The sequence below is a fragment of the Cotesia typhae genome, unplaced genomic scaffold, assembly GCF_013202065.1.
Source record: "Cotesia typhae breed Kobodo isofemale line unplaced genomic scaffold, CoteBio_Ctyphae scaffold_13, whole genome shotgun sequence".
Taxonomy (NCBI): Eukaryota; Metazoa; Arthropoda; class Insecta; order Hymenoptera; family Braconidae; genus Cotesia; species Cotesia typhae.
The window spans coordinates 4905918-4922940 of NW_027423774.1; the positions used below are offsets into that span (position 1 = coordinate 4905918).

The following is a 17023-nucleotide window of genomic DNA, read 5'->3' on the forward strand; positions in this document are numbered from 1 at the left end:
TTATTATCAGATAGAAAAATTTATATCTCGCTTCCAACTACTTGAAAAAATATCTTGTTCCTTAGATTTTGTAGGAAATTGAATGCTCTACAAAAAGGTCTCTTACGATTTTTCGTAAACCCAACCGTTTAAAAGATATTAACGGTTAAAGTTTGATTATTTTTGGGAAAATTTTTTATTTCTTATGAATTTTATAACTCAATGAAAAAAATCATTATGAATGATGAAACTCATAGTTTTGTAGGAAATTTACTGCTCTATAAAAATGGTCTCTTATGATTTTTCGATCAAGTTGAGCGTTTACGAGATATTCATCGTCAAACATCAATGCATATCAATTTTTCTAGTTTTTGATCAATAATTCGAAAAATTTCAATTTATTCTGTGAGTTTCAAGGAAATTTAGACAAATTTGAGTTTTTATTATAAAAGCAACTCCTATAGATGTTTTCTGTTCAAAAATTCATTTGAAAGTTTTTATTCTAATAATATTTTTTTCAATTTTATCTTTAATAATTTAAAATCTTAATCGCGTTGTCATTTATTATTATGAAATTTGTTCAGTGCGGATTTTTAAATTGTTTTTCACAAAATATACATAAAATTTTCGTTCGAGGGGATTTTTGTTTTGAATTCCATTTCTTCTTCTGTTTGTCTTCTGAAACTAACGCCATTTATGTTTTTACTCTCAACTATCTTCAGTATCTACCCATTTAATACCGTATTTTCAGTGTTCCTAAAACTGATCATCTTGAATACGTAATAAAATAATTCATTTTAAATAAGTCTTATAATCATCACATAAATTTATTTATCATCAATTAACCTACAATGAATAAAGAAATACGTTTTATCGGAATACCTCTACAAAGAATTTCGGAACGTAAGTTACCAAAAGTGAAAGAGGTTATGCGTGTGTTTTTCTACCAACTTAAAATTTTAAAGTATTCAATCAAACAAAGTGCTAAAAATTCAGTTGACCAAGTTATTGAACTGTGGAGAAAAAATCAGATTCCAACTAGTGGAGCTCCTAATGCAGTCAAAAAATTTCTTCGCTATCACAGTCAATGGTTAAAATTACAAAAAAATTTCGATAAAAAGAATTCAGCGCAAAACCAAAAGGAAATGAAATTTCAAACTGATCTTGAACAATTATTCGACATTGTGAGCGAAAAATCCTTAAAAGTGCTTGATGATAATATTAGAAAGTTGTATTTGGATCAAAAATTCGGTACCCATAAAGAGATTCTTTCTAATAATGTACCTGTATCAAACTTAACCACAACTATGATGGGAATAGATGAGAGTAGTAAGTATCTGAGATATTTAATTATTATAAAGTCAGGTAGTAGTGTAACTTTTCATAGATGACTAGATGACATTTGACTAGACAATTTTTGGAGTCCTTTCTTAATTATTTGTCATCAAAATGAATAAATTCTATACATTTTCTTCGTTTAATTTATAAAACAGATCTTATTCCAGACTTAGATCAACCGTCTACCAGTCATGCGATTGTTCCAAGTGAAAAATCAGAGTCGTTCTCTACGTATACATTAAGTGGAGTTAAAAATTTTGGATCTGATTCAGAGTATGAACCTCCAATTCCGACAAAACGAGCAAAACTTGATATCTTAACTCCTGAAGTCATTTTTGGACTCGACCGAGCTAATGTCAGCAGTAGAAATGCGATGTTTATTATTGCTCCGGTTTTACTAGCAGTAGGTATTAAAATTGAAGATACAACGCTCAGTTATAGTTCAATTCAACGAGCTCGTATGCTTCAAAGAGAAGACATTGCTAAAGGACTTAATGACAACTCTAAGACACACGATAAATACGTTGTGCATTGGGACGGAAAAATGCTGAATGACCTTGTTGGATCAAAATCTGTGGAACGGCTACCAGTTATTTTAACTGCATTTGGTACCGAACAATTACTTGGGGTTCCAAAAATGAATTCTGGGACGGCAGACAATCAAACATCAGCCATTTTATCGACATTGAGTGAATGGGGTATTACTAATTATGTTAAGGCGATGTGTTTTGACACGACGGCAGTTAATACAGGTAACTTATCAATGATAATTTAATCTAAAAAATATTTAATTATTAACGTTCTAGTTTAATTTTTATTGCTTACTGAATTTCACCTTTGAAATTATTGAGAATTATTTACTCATTTGGATTTTAAATATAATCTACAATTTGTTGAAAATATTAAATTTAACGATAGTTATCTATTTTCTTTATACAGGAATTCATAACGGTACATGTAAGGCAATTGAAAAGACTTTGGGAAGAGAGTTAATCTGGTTACCATGTTGTCACCACATTTTTGAGATCATATTGAGAAGTGCATTTGAAGTATATTGGCCTGTGTCATCTGGGCCAAACGTACCAATGTTCGGAAGATTTAAAAAATCATGGGATGAAATAAATAAAACTAATTATAAATCTGGAATTGAAGATACTGTTGTTGCTGATATCATTTTGGATAAAAAAATGAAATATCTAGTTTAATTGCACAATCCTTACAGGTATGATTTAACTGCGATTTTAAGAAAAAAATTTTCTTGTTTCTGACAAATTTTTAATTGTTTTTGATAGTTACTACAACCCCGAGATGACTATAAAGAATTGTTGGAATTGTCGTTGATTTTCCTTGGAGAAATGCCTCAAGAAGAAATTTTTTCAAACGTCCTGGTGCAATTCATCATGCTAGGTGGATGGCGAAGGCAATTTACAGTTTAAAAATGTTTCTATTCAGAAATGAATTTAAACTTTCTAATAAAGAATTGGACGGTCTTCGGCAAATTTGTATATTTATAGTTACACTGTATTTAAAAGCTTGGTTTTCATCAACTTCTGCAACAACTGCTGCTAATCATGACTTGCAGTTTTTGAAAAATTTATTCGAGTACAAAAATATCAATTCATTGATTTCTTCAGCAACTTGTGAAAAAATGATTTTGCATTTATGGTATTTAAGTGATGAACTTGCCATTTTATCATTATTTGACGATACCGTTTCATTGGAAGTAAAAAAATATTGTTGGAGCTGTTAATACTCGTAACGGTACAGATTCTAAAGCTAAAAAATTTATAATTGATAAAAACGATTTGAATTCATTAACGCAAAAAGTCTGAGTGACTTTGTTTCTAAAAAGTCTTTAAATCTCTTTAAAATCTTTGGTTTACCATATGACTTCCTTGATAAAGATATTGAATCGTGGCCTACTAATGACAGTTACATTGAAAATAAAGAATACTTTAACCAATTGAAAGTTGTTAATGATTCAGCAGAACGAGCTGTTGCATTAGTTAGTGAGTATAATCAATGCTTGACAAAAAATGAAGAGCAATTCCAATACTTATTGCAAATTATCAAAGAACATCGAAAAAACTACCCAAACTGCAATAGAGGAAATTATTTACAGTAAAAGTGTACCGTTATGTTGAAAATATTGAAAATTATATGGCAGTTGATAATTAAATAAATAAATTCTTCGATAAAAAAGTGAAACACATGTGAAACACACTAAATTGAATTATATATTTAAAAAAATGCACTAATTTTTTGTTTTAATGTAATCAAACATGTCCAAGACTAAAAAAACTAATTAAAAAAATAGTTCATAACATATTTCTATTCATAGAAACTCGAATTTGTCTAAATTTCCTTGAAACTCACAGAATAAATTGAAATTTTTCGAATTATTGATCAAAAACTAGAAAAATTGATATGCATTGATGTTTGACGATGAATATCTCGTAAACGCTCAACTTGATCGAAAAATCATAAGAGACCATTTTTATAGAGCAGTAAATTTCCTACAAAACTATGAGTTTCATCATTCATAATGATTTTTTTTCATTGAGTTATAAAATTCATAAGAAATAAAAAATTTTCCCAAAAATAATCAAACTTTAACCGTTAATATCTTTTAAACGGTTGGGTTTACGAAAAAATCGTAAGAGACCTTTTTTGTAGAGCATTCAATTTCCTACAAAATCTAAGGAACAAGATATTTTTTCAAGTAGTTGGAAGCGAGATATAAATTTTTCTATCTGATAATAAGAAAAAATAGAAAACTGTAAGAAGGAGGACCTTCCCGTTACAATTAAGAACTCATGCTTGGAGAGGCTTTCTTAGAGGTGTCTAGGAACCTATTTTTCAGAGTACCAAACGAAAAAAAAAATATTCTTTTTTTTTTAATCACCCTAATATATATATATATATATTATATACATAAAATTAATTTAGCTGAATGGCGTATTGCCCAATAAAAAAACGTAGCTTGCGGGCGATAGTTATAAACAACGAAGTTTAAATATATATAAGTAAGTAAAATTGAAAATGAAAATAAAAATAATAATAATAATAATAATAAATGAACACACAAAGCCGTTGAAAAATAAAACGCGCTAAGAAGAAACCAAAAGCAAACGTTACCACGTGATGAAAGATATCGAAATAACTCGAGGACATGCCTTAAAATTTCTTCAAGGTCATGATTAGACGCTACTCGTTAAATTATTATTGACAATAATGATAATAATAATAGTAATACTATCATTATCATTATCATCATCATCACTATCAAATTTAAATTAATTCTCATTAAAAATTAATGAAATAGTTGATAGTACTTAAAAAATAATATTTAATTTTCATTGTTAAGCTTGAGTAACTAATTCAACGTTTCTCTAATCTGATATTTTAATTTATCGCTTTAGTCAATCAACGTTTGTCATTTATATGTATAAATATTATTATATATAATTATCATTGCTCAATCGGTGAGCAAAGGCAGTTTTGTCTTCTCTTTAGTGGCATGTTTGACTTTCCCTTTCAAAAAAGGTTGATCTTAACTAAATAGAATACAAGTTTCACGCTAAAACTTTCTTTTTTCTTTCTTTCCGTGATACAATAATTAATATTTATAATAATAATAATGAAAGTTATAGCTTCAATTTAATAAAATTTTATTTCTTCATAAATTATGCCTAGAAAAAAATTATTAAAATAATTTAAAGAAGACTATATATATTTTTTAAATTAATATTGTGTTTAAAAAACTAAAAATACAATAAAATAATAAGATCTTTTTTTTTGGGAATTAAATTTTTTACAAAAAAGAATTTCACAAATTTTTTTGTATCTTCAGTATTTTAAGCAAAATTTAAAATTTAACATTTCTTCTTTAAAAAATAATAATAATAATTATTATTATTATTATTATTATGATAATAAAAATTAAAAAAAAATAATAAAGAATATTGTGTAATTTTATAAAATTAGTTAGAAGAAATGATGATAGTTGGGAAGAAAGGACGAAATATTGTTTTGTAATAAAAGAAGAAATAGCTCTTTATTAAAATTAATGAAAATTTAAATATAAATTGAATAGTGATGTATGATATTTATAAATAAGAGAGCGAAAATGAGTTTAAAAAGTGGCAGGATGTTGGCGAGAGAAAGAAGATAGTATAGGTTTAAGCGAGTTGAAAGAAGAAACAGGCGTTGGGAAGAACTGGAGAGAGAGGAATCGAGAAGAGATTGTGGATGAGGCATTTTTCAGACCACGGGAGGGACTTATATAAGAAACCAAGATGGCAACCGGTTGTCCCTGAGTGCCCCAAGCACCGTTTATTTGCACATTTTTATCTATTTTTCAAAGTCGCGCAGAGTCAAAAGAGACAAATGAGAAAAAAACATTTTTAAAAGTAAAAATAAAAATAACAAACTTGTATCGGATCTTGTTTCTCAGGAGCATATTCTCACCCTCTTCTTCGGTTCGGCTTATATTATGGTTGTATTATATTACTTTTTTTATTTTAATATAAATATATTGCTTTTTAGCCGAGACGTTTTTTTTTAATTCATTTTAATTCACAGCAATTTATTTTTCTTTTTTCTTACCTCTTTCGATCATTAACATTACCATTTTAGCTGTTTGCTGTTCGATTGCATAATTATTGTGAATATTTTATTACTTATATTCGTTAAATTGTTTTAATTAGATTTCAGATTTTTTTATTATTATTGTCAGAATTCTACTAATTTAAAAATGGAAGAATTTATAAATTTACTTGCTAAGAGTACACCGCACTCGACTAATTTTAGATGAGCTATGAATGAGACGAGCGAATAGGTACATGAACTCTCTTTCAGAAATTTACGATAGTTTTTATTTAATTTTATTATTATAAATTATTTCTTCACAAAACAAAAATTTTTTTTTTCAATTTAAAAATATTTATCTATTTCTTCCCAAAATTCTTTAAGAAGAAATTTTATTTCTTTATTTTTTAATAAAAAATAAAATAAATAATTATTTTAAAAATTGAATAATTAAAACACCTGAAAGAATAATATTGATAAAAATGATTAAAAAAAAATAAAAACAAATTATTAAAAGTATACAATTTATTTGAATAAGAATCTCAAGAAAATGCAAAAAGAAGAATATAAATAAAAATCTGTTACAACGTAAATAAATTATAATTGGAGCAATAAATTTAAAAGATAAATAAGAAATGAAAATTTCTAAATAAATAATGCAAATAATTAATTAATTAATAATAGTAATAATAATAATAATAATAATTAATAACAATCAACTTAATTTATAGCACATTCCGAAAATAAACAAGAGCATACAGTAATTCAAATATTTTCGTTACAGTAATTTTTTTTTTTTATTTCTTCAACAATCATATCAACTTGAAAAGCCGAGAGATTATGACTTTTACTTGTTTATTTTTTTTATTGTACAAACACGTCATACATTTTAACCGTGTATTTTTTTGAGTTAGATTTTTTTCTTCTATATTTTATTAAATCAAACGCAGTATAAAATATTGTATAAATATATAAATACTAATGAAAAAAAATAAATATATTAAATTAAAAGTTAAACATAAATCTACGATTATATTTTTTTATCATCGTTATCATTGAGATAAGTCTATATATATATATATATATATATATATATATATATATGTTTACATATATATTGTAGAAAAGGGCAATACATGGATTGTAAAAACTGGAAAAAAAAAAAAAATATTTGTTTACATTTTTTTTTAATTTTTAATTGGACTGTCTTTTAAATAATATTTCAGTTAACATTATTAAATTATAATAAATATATTATATATATATATATATATATATATATATATATATATATATATATATATAAATATATTGCCCTTTTTTGTAAGAGATCTTGGACAAAAAATATAAATTTACTAATTCTCAAAATTTCTACACGGAAAATACATTTTATAAATATGTGAAATAAAAATTTTTTTTTTTTTTTTTTTTTTTTTTTAAAAAAAATAATTTATATAAAATTGATTGATCGTTATAGTATTATAGAAAGGCACATTTTTATTTGTGTGCATCACATAAATTTTTTTATTATTTTTTTTTTTTTGATACTTTTTTCATTATTATAAGTAGAAAATAGTATTAAGTTGAAAAACTCAAGGGTAAACTGAGAATAAGCAAATAATAAGTATACATACTTTTGAATATGCATACACAATGTCGTATGATGGACAGGTTTTTTTTTTAAGAATGTTTCCAACACACACACACAGTCCATCATATGGCAAATACATAATATAATAATAAAAAAAAAATAATAATATATAGAGTATTTATATCTATATATATATATATATATATATATATATATATATATATATATATATATATATATATATATATATATATATATTTATATTTATATATATATAAAAAAAATATATATATATATATATATATATATATATATATATATATATATATATATATATATATATATATATATATATATATATATATATATATATATATATATAATATAAATCGTACAAAATTAAATAATTGATAAATAGATGCACACTTATTTTGAATAACTATAAATAATAATATTAATAATAATTTACAGCGCTGAAGACATATAAATATATATTGTAATTGTAATAGCTTTAACAGAAATATTATTATAAGTTACTAATATATAATAGACTTAATAATATAAATATAATAATATAAATATACGATTATTTAAATTAATCAATTATAAGCATAATAATATTTACGACTTTAATCAAACGAAACAGTATTTCTTCTTTGTAATAATTTTAACTAAAAAAAAAAAAAAAAAATTATAATTGTAGTACTTATTATTGAGTAATGTTACTTAGATTAATAGATATAAATTTAAAAAGTTAAACACAATGTTGAAGCAGTAAGAGGAACTTTTTAAATTGTTTTACAATATTTTTAAAAATATAAAATATTAAATTAAACTTTAGCTTCTGGTTATAAATTAAACAGTTGTTTTTTTGCGTAAGAAAAATATATACAAATATTAATATTTAGTACTCTTAATTTTTTTAATATTATAATTAAATATATATGTAATTATTTGATAATAATAATAATGATTATGTATTTTTTTAAATATTTTTTTCACAGAGTTTTTAGTAAGGCAATGTGAGAAGAATATTCTTCTTAAATTAAGAAACAATAAGTTAAATTAATAATAATTAAAAAAAAAAAAAAAAACCTTATATCAAACTCGAATTATGTGTCTTGTTGTTTTTGTAGGACGTGTCCAAAGTTAATAGAGTGTCGATAAAATAGTAAATATTTCTATTGCAAATAATTACATATCACAATTCCACTTAGATTAGATTATTTTTCGCGGAAGATGAACAACAAAATGATTTTATCTATCGAAATAAAAATATAAAATTATTATTATTATTACAATTTTAAATCTATTTTGTTGTTTTTTTTTTCTCAATCACTCTCTCACATGTTTAAATATTAATATTTTATTTAATAATAAGCCACGTAGACTAAAGTAAGATTTAAAAATCAAACTTTTGTATCAAATAAATTTTGTTATTTTTTTTTTAATTTTTTTAAATAATATTTATAATTATTTTTTTTTTAAATTCTCCGATTATATCACTAAATAAAAAGTTTGGAAGACAATTTAATGTTTAATTGTATTTTGAAATACCTTAAATAGATAATAACTATTACTTTTATCATATTTTAGTGTCTTATCGACTTCAAAAATAAAATGAAATTAAACACGTGTACTGCATGATAACTAATTATTTTTTTTTTTTTCTTATCATGCGTAACACAAAGAAGCATATTTTTTATTTTTTTATAATAATCGGGATAAAAATAATAAAATAAAAATAAAAATAAAAAAAAAAAAAAAACTAAAGATACACGGAAATAACAAGATGACACTGGATATCATCTCAGATTATACTCAGTGATATCTGTGGTAAAAAAAAAAAAATTTCAGATAGTAGCTAAAAAAAATCGAGATTATAATGCGTAATATCGGGATGATAATCAGTGTAATCTGGATTATACTCATTATAATCTAGATTATACTCAGTGTAATCTGGATTACATTAGTTACTGTCTGAAAATTTTTTTTTTTATTCAGTATAATCTGGGATGATATCCAGTGTCATCTTGTTTTTTACGTGTAATTAATAAAGGATACAAAGAAAATATGCATATGGAATATTGCAACTTCATTCGTTCATGATTGTCGCTGTAGATCACGGTATTTAAAATCACTGAATAATTAATAATAATAAACCCTAACTATGTAATTACTTAGCGCACACATAAAACTTGTCTTTATACGTGTTATCATAAGGTCGTCGTTATAAATAATTATTAATAGATATTGATAATAAGTAATTTAACCAAATAACTGAATTGAGTAAAAAACACAACTGTAAGAAATGTAAAAAAAGGAACGATTACTTCTAATAATAATGATGATAATAATAATAATAAAAAATAATAAAAAATAATAAAAAATAATAATAATAATAATGATAATAGAAAAATTTAAATTTTCAAGTTTTCAAAATCACCGATGGTACTGCTGATTCTATTGAAAACGGGTAATCTGGATTCGTTGTTCGGTGACAATGGTGACGGAGTTCTCGGTATGCGATCATCAGAGACAGAATGGTGATTAACAATGACACCGGGTGGACTTGGACTTTGTCTAGTAGCAAGTAATCCAAAATCCTGCCCAAAGTTGAATGCCGTTGAGAGATTAGCATTAGCATTGCCGGTAGTTGTCGCAGAAGGATTGCCAGCGGCGCAATCGTCGCTGAAGAAGCTGGCCATTGAGTTTGTTGGTGACTGGCTGAGACTTGAAGACGGTGATACGGACTCAGCAGTGCTGCCAAGCGAAAAAGTCGGACTGAGATTTAGTGGCTTGGGTCGAGTACCAATGGCCACTGAATTTGTCTGGTGATTGTGGTGATGGTGAGTCATAAGACTGAGTGAGTTGGCTTTGAGCAATGGTGGGTTGGTGAACGCTGTGTGCTGAATGCCAATGTTCAATGAGTTGGTTCTCATTAAAGGAGAATGGATGTTATTAATAGCAGTGATCGCCTGATGAGGCGCAGTGGCGATCTGCTCCAGCAATGATATGTTTAAATTGACAGCTGCTGCGCTGACATTCAGAAAGGGTGTCAGACCCATGATATTTGGCTGGACACCACCCAGTTGTTGGTTTACTTTTTCATTGTGAATCCTCGCTTCTTCGAAGTTGTGGATGAAGTGACACCTGGGTCCGTACGGGCAGAACCCGATGGTATGAAACGTGCGACAGAGTTCCGTTTTGTATTTGGGATGACGAGTAAGATTGCGCAGTTCATTGTACCCGTGGGCGAATTGACATTTGTCTCCGTACTTACAGGTACCGGACTCCTCGAACGGGCGGCAAAGCTCGGTCTTGTACCTCGAGGTTGGCTCGCTTACACTTCGGTCCAGTTTTCGGTGATGTTCGAACAGAGTCACCAGGGATGTGTAGCTTCTTCGGAGAGGAATTGGACCTGCTCCTGTTTGGACGCTCATTGGATCCTTGGACTTTTGTCCGCTCTGAAATTAATTCAAAATACATTTTTTTTATTAATTGCTCCAATTGTCATTTTATTATTATTATTATTATTATTATTGAGAGAATAAGAAAAATTTTGTTTCCAGGATAGTCATATGATAAAATCGGTTTTTTTTTTTTTTTTTAGTAAAATTTATCATTGTAAAGGTCGTGACTTTAATTTGTGCATTTTCAAGGATTCATTTCATCCTCACTGATAGTCAATTTATTATGATAATTATTTAGGCTGCATTTGAAAATCTATCTGTAGATACATAATTATGAAATTACCTCATATCTTGTAAAATATTGACATTTTTAAAGGTATAAGCTCATCCCGACATTACACTTATCGAGACCTTTCATTTGAATACCCACATCAATTTTTCATATATTTTATATATTTATATATTTCATATATATGTATATATGAAAAATATATCAAAAATGCATGTGGGTATTTAAATGAAAGGTCTTGATGAGAGTAACATCAGGATGAGCTTGTATCTTAAAAAATGTCAATAATTAAGAAATGACCTTGTATCTTGTGAAATATTGACATTTTAAAATATATAAGCTCATTCCGATGTTACACTCATCAAGACCTTTCATTTAAGTATCCACATCAATTTTTCATATATTTTATATATATTATATATATCATATATATATGAATATATGAAAAATATATGAAAAATGCATGTGGGTACTCAAATGAAAGCTCTTGATGAGTGTAACATCAGAATGAGCTTATATCTTCAAAAAAGTAAATATTTAAGAACTAAAAACGCCATTATTTAATAAAGCAAAATTTAGATTATTTATAGTTCACAAGCCACGGTAGTCACATAGTGACGGAAAGGTTGCTAGTTTATTTTACTGTAATTATTAACAGTAGAAATTTCCAACTTATATTCATCGATGTAAACATCCTGCTGTTTACCAACCGAAACGACTAAAACATACTAAATTATAAGCATATGCAGGTACTTTTAACATATTTAATAAGTAATAAGGATATATTATGAATTATAATAAAATATATTAAGTTATTAATGTAAAAACATTAAAAAGTGGATAGACTGTAAGTTAAGTTGTAAGTGCATTTACATTTGTGTCTGTATGCTGTATAAGTATTAACTTTCTCCTTCATCGTTATAACTGAAGGTCATAAGTAATTTGTAACTGTTAAACAACTTTCAACCGGCTACACACAACTATATATATATTTAATCTCTATATATATTTGTGTAAGTATATAACATAAAAATTGTTAAAACATGGCGGACAAAATCGAATGGCAATAATGCTTTAGACAGCAGAGATTACGTTGCGTAATTCAATAACCATGCTTTTTATTTGTTTTTACTGTTCAGTATTCTGTGTAATATCCACATTCTCATCACCATTCACTTTACTGACCTTCTGTAATCACTATTTTACTTCTCTCATTGCCAATAATATTTTTTTTTTAATATTATTAGCATTTATACCTGTAATTACAGTGATTTTAATTTTTAATGCAGAAAAAAAATTAACTTAAATCAAGTAAATATAATTTCGACTTAATTTGAGTAAAAAATTTTTATGAAAATTAATTTAGCAGATATTTAATAATTTTTTTAATAAATAAATTATTGCATTAAAAAAATGGGGAAAAAAAAAAAAAAATGGACATTTAGAAATTTTAATAAATTAAAAATGCAATTTTTTTTTAAATAATTTTTTTGTTAAATAAAATTAAAAAATGGTCAAGTATCAGCTAACTTTAACATCATGAAATTTTTTTCTGGGTTTAATTAAATTTTGTAATTAAAAATTAATTTTTTCTACTTATAAGTACTTTGTAAATTTATTAACCCTGTAAATGGCTCTGGCTTTTAGATTTGATTACCAAATAAATAAATTCGATAATTTTTTCTCACAGTAAAATTTTTTATTTTGTGTTACAAATTTTTACATTAAATATTTAACACTTTTTTGTATTTATTTAGCAGAATAACTGTTAAATTTACACAAAAAAGCATTAAATATTCAACAAAAAATTTTCAACACTAAATTTTTTGACTTAAAATTTTTTACTGTATTAATTCAAGCCAATAAAACTCTTAAAAATTATTTTACATAATTAAAGAATTTTTCCCTTGATTCAAATTAATTTTTTTTCGTTTGCATATTTATAAGCTGTTCGAATTTTATTACATTGTAATTTTCGCAGATTTTAGTCACGTTATTTTACAAAACAAATAATTATTAAACATTTATATATGCTCGACATTTGACCGGGGATTTTTATTATTTATCCTTCGTTTCATTTTATTTATCTTTCTTCTTTCTTTCTTTGTATATATATATATATATGTATACATAACATAACATGGACAGAATGAAAGACTTGGTCTTGTCTGAGCGGACGGAAGTCAACAGACCGTAAAAGGTTTCCCTTTCCGGAGCAAAAGAGCGTGTCCGCAACCCTTTCGCTCGAGTTTCTATCGCTATTTCATCCGTCACATTTATTATAAATTTATTTATGGGTGTAGTTATTTTTAAAACTATATGCGCTTTTAATAATCAATTGCGTAAAGCGTAATACATATATATATATATATATATATATATATATATATATATATATATATATATATATATATATATTTTTTTTTTTTAATTTACTTTCCTGAGAAAGTCTAGACATGATTTGTATCAATTATGCTGGGCATAATAGGTCTCACCTTTGAACATTTTTTTTTTCCTTCCGAAATAATAAAGATGACGGTTTTGAAATGTCTGAATAGAAACCAAAAGCAGTAGTCAATACTGTAGAATAAAATAGAAAGGCCCGTCAGGTTGGGTTTCTTTTTTTTTTAAAATGAGGGAAATTTTTTCGTATTCCATTCCATTGGGTAGTGTATAGTACACCAATTCAACAACCTCTTACTATATTCACTGCAAGTGAATACGCTACGGTATGACGGCATTCACAATAACTAGACATTGAAATAACAAGACTAAGGGATAAGGGGACTGAAGTTCTGAGTACCCTGTACACCATACAAGAACGTGGCCGTACACGTGGATCGGGGGAATTTCGTAGACAATGGAATGAGGGGTGAGTCGTTGGTTTCTCCTGCCCCTGAAATCGAGACATGCAACAGGTATCCGTCTGATTTCAGCTCATCGCTATTTCACTTTTTTTTTTTTTTTTTTTTTTTTTTTTTTTTTTTTTAAATACTTCAAGCTCTTCAATTTTGAAGTGTTAATTAACCAAAATATTTTAATAAAAATATTTTTATTATATATTTTTTGTTTAATAATTTTTTTCATTTTTTTTAATTTTTAATGAAACTATTTTTTTTTTTTTTTAATACTCCAAGCTCTTTAATTTTGAAATATTTCTACTATATTTTTTTTTTAAATAAAAATATATTTTTTTTAATAAAAATATTTCTGTTATATATTTTTTTTTTAATAAAAATATATATATATTTTTTTTAATACTTCAAGCTCTTTAATGTTGGAGTGTTAATTAAGTGAAATATTTCTATTATATATTTTTTTTAAATGAAAATATATATATTTTTTTTAATAATTTTTTTTTATATATATACTTCAAGTTTTTCGATTTTGAAGTGTTACTGAAACTAAATATTTTAGTAAAAATATTTATATTTATAATAAATCAGCAGTGAGTTTAATAACCACTCAGGAAGTGACTTCGTTAAATTTGACAATGCAGGAAATCGTACGAGATATTAACATTTTATTTTTGCTCGTAATAATTTTGCTTTTAAATATTCTTGATTCAATTTAATTATTTATAAATTTATTTTCGTAGACAGCAAGTCTGTTATCTATAAAAAAAAGAAAGGGAAATTACTTTTATGAATGCTCGAAATTACAGAACCATTAAAAATAGATTTTTTAACGTAGGTCATGCATATATATAGGTAAGTGAATTATATATTAATACACTTTTTAGTTATTATTAATGTATGAGAATTTCAAGAACTTCTTTTGTCCGATTTATCATCAATGTCAATGACAATAAAAAAAGATGACGATGCGATATCCAAATCATTTCGGGAATAATCGAGTCATTAGCCGGCGGGTCTATGCGCGCTTTTTAACAATATTTTTATTATTCTTTTTTGTAATAACAATAATAATGACTATTTAAATAAGTTGACGTTTGTATTGTACGAAAGATATAAAAATTTCACTTGAGAGCTGACGGTCAGGAGAAACCTATAAGAAAGGAGAGTGGTTAAGTTTCCCGAGCGGAGCGATCTGAGGTGAGAGTCTAAATCCTTTCTTACTATCACATTTAGTAAAGTAACTAAAAATAATTTGTTAGATGTTATGATAGTAAAAAATTTTTTTAATTATAAAAAAAAAAATTAAGATAACAATAATAAATGTAAATTTATTTAGCCGACATCTGAAAATTTTTAGAAATTCTTTTTTACTAAAAAAATGAATACAAAAAAATAAAAAAAAAATTTCAAGTGTAAAAAACTTGAAAAACAGTGCGTGAAATTTTTTAGTTTTAATTTAATAATATAAAGAAAATCAAAAAATTAAAAATGTCGGCTAATTTATAATAATAAAGTACGACATTAAAATTATCAGTCACTTGATAATTTTTTAATTTTTTTTTAACAAATAAATTTATTAAAAAAAATTGTTTATGAAAAATTGCAATTTTAATTTTTTTTAATTTCTACGCCATTTTTTTTTTATCATAATTTATTTATAAAAAAGAAATTTAAAATGATCAAATGTCAGCTAAACTTTCATTAATAAAGTTAGCCGACGTTTTTAATTTTTTGATGTTTTTTTACTAAGTAAATAGAACAAAAAAATATTTTGAAAAAATTTCATGTGTAATTTTTAAAATTTTCTACATGTGAAGTTTTATTTTATGATATTAAAATTAGCAGTCAATAATTTTTTTATTTTATTTAAAAGAAAAATTTTTGACAAAAAATTATTATTAAAAAATTGCATTTTTTATTTTTTCAAATTTCTAAATGTCAATTTTTTCTTTTCTTTTTTTTTACCGTAATTTATCTGTTGAAAAAATTTTTTAAATTATTAAATATCTGTTAAATTAATTCTCATTTTTTTCTTTTATTTTTTTTTAAATAATTTTTCAATAAAAAAAAATTCTAAAAACTTTTAAATGTCGGCTAACTGAATTTTCGTATTATCAATAATAATAATAATAATAATAATAATAATAATAATAATAATAATGATTATAATTGAAATTAAAATAAAAATAATAAAAAAATTACCTTAAAATGATGCTCATTGCACTCATATATCGGAGTGCTCATAACAGCAGCAGACATGATGGTACACGTATTGTTTAATTTACAGTTTTAGTTTTAAAAACAACTAAACGCACAATTACACAGTCAACTTTCCTTTGTGAAACCGCTTGCTCACCAATTGACTCACGAATACGTAATGAGGATTATTATTTTATTCTTCTTTAGTTCTTCAGTTAGCTTATTGCTTTTATTAAGTCTTTAGCTTCTTATCCAGCAGTATTTTTTTTCTTCCCAGCTTGTTGACCTTTTTTTATTTATTTTCTTCTTAACAAAAAAAAAAACGTTTCTACCCCTGTTTCATCAAGCGATAAAATTAATCAATAAATAATAATAACATTTATAATAATAAATACCGGCTCGTCAATCACTTATTATTAAGTCGTGTAACTACAACTAAATTACCACAAAAATTACCACTTGTCAAGTCACTTACCATTTGGCACTAGTGACACTTTTTATGTATTATTATTTACTTATAATTATTTTATTTTTGTTTTTTATGTTTAATAATAAACTTGGCACTTTTATTTATCGTAAATAATAATAATAATAATAATTATTATTTATTTAATTAATTAATTAATCAACAGCAATAAGTTGTTTTTTTTTTGTTTGAGGTTCTGTACAAGAAGAAATACTTTTTATTAAATAGTTAATTTTTTAAACAACAAAAGGGTCTATCCTGCAGAAGCTTGCTTGTAAAAAAAATAACAAATAGCAACTC

General features: G+C 25.1%; 2 protein-coding genes across 2 annotated transcripts; one reads left to right on the plus strand and one right to left on the minus strand.

Annotated features, from left to right (window-relative positions):
* The first annotated feature begins 546 nt into the window (after positions 1-546).
* LOC141535312 (uncharacterized) lies at positions 547-8670 on the plus strand. The gene is made up of 4 exons (XM_074255180.1): positions 547-1308; positions 1473-2069; positions 2257-2474; positions 8635-8670. Exons 1-4 carry the CDS (start codon positions 831-833, stop codon positions 8668-8670), a joined length of 1329 nt encoding a protein of 442 aa, XP_074111281.1. The 5' UTR covers positions 547-830.
* Tis11 (Tis11 zinc finger protein) lies at positions 8526-16402 on the minus strand. The gene is made up of 2 exons (XM_074254938.1): positions 16261-16402; positions 8526-10965 (listed from the first exon to the last, which is right to left on the minus strand). Exons 1-2 carry the CDS (start codon positions 16315-16317, stop codon positions 9919-9921), a joined length of 1104 nt encoding a protein of 367 aa, XP_074111039.1. The 5' UTR covers positions 16318-16402; the 3' UTR covers positions 8526-9918.
* Positions 16403-17023: the final 621 nt, after the last annotated feature.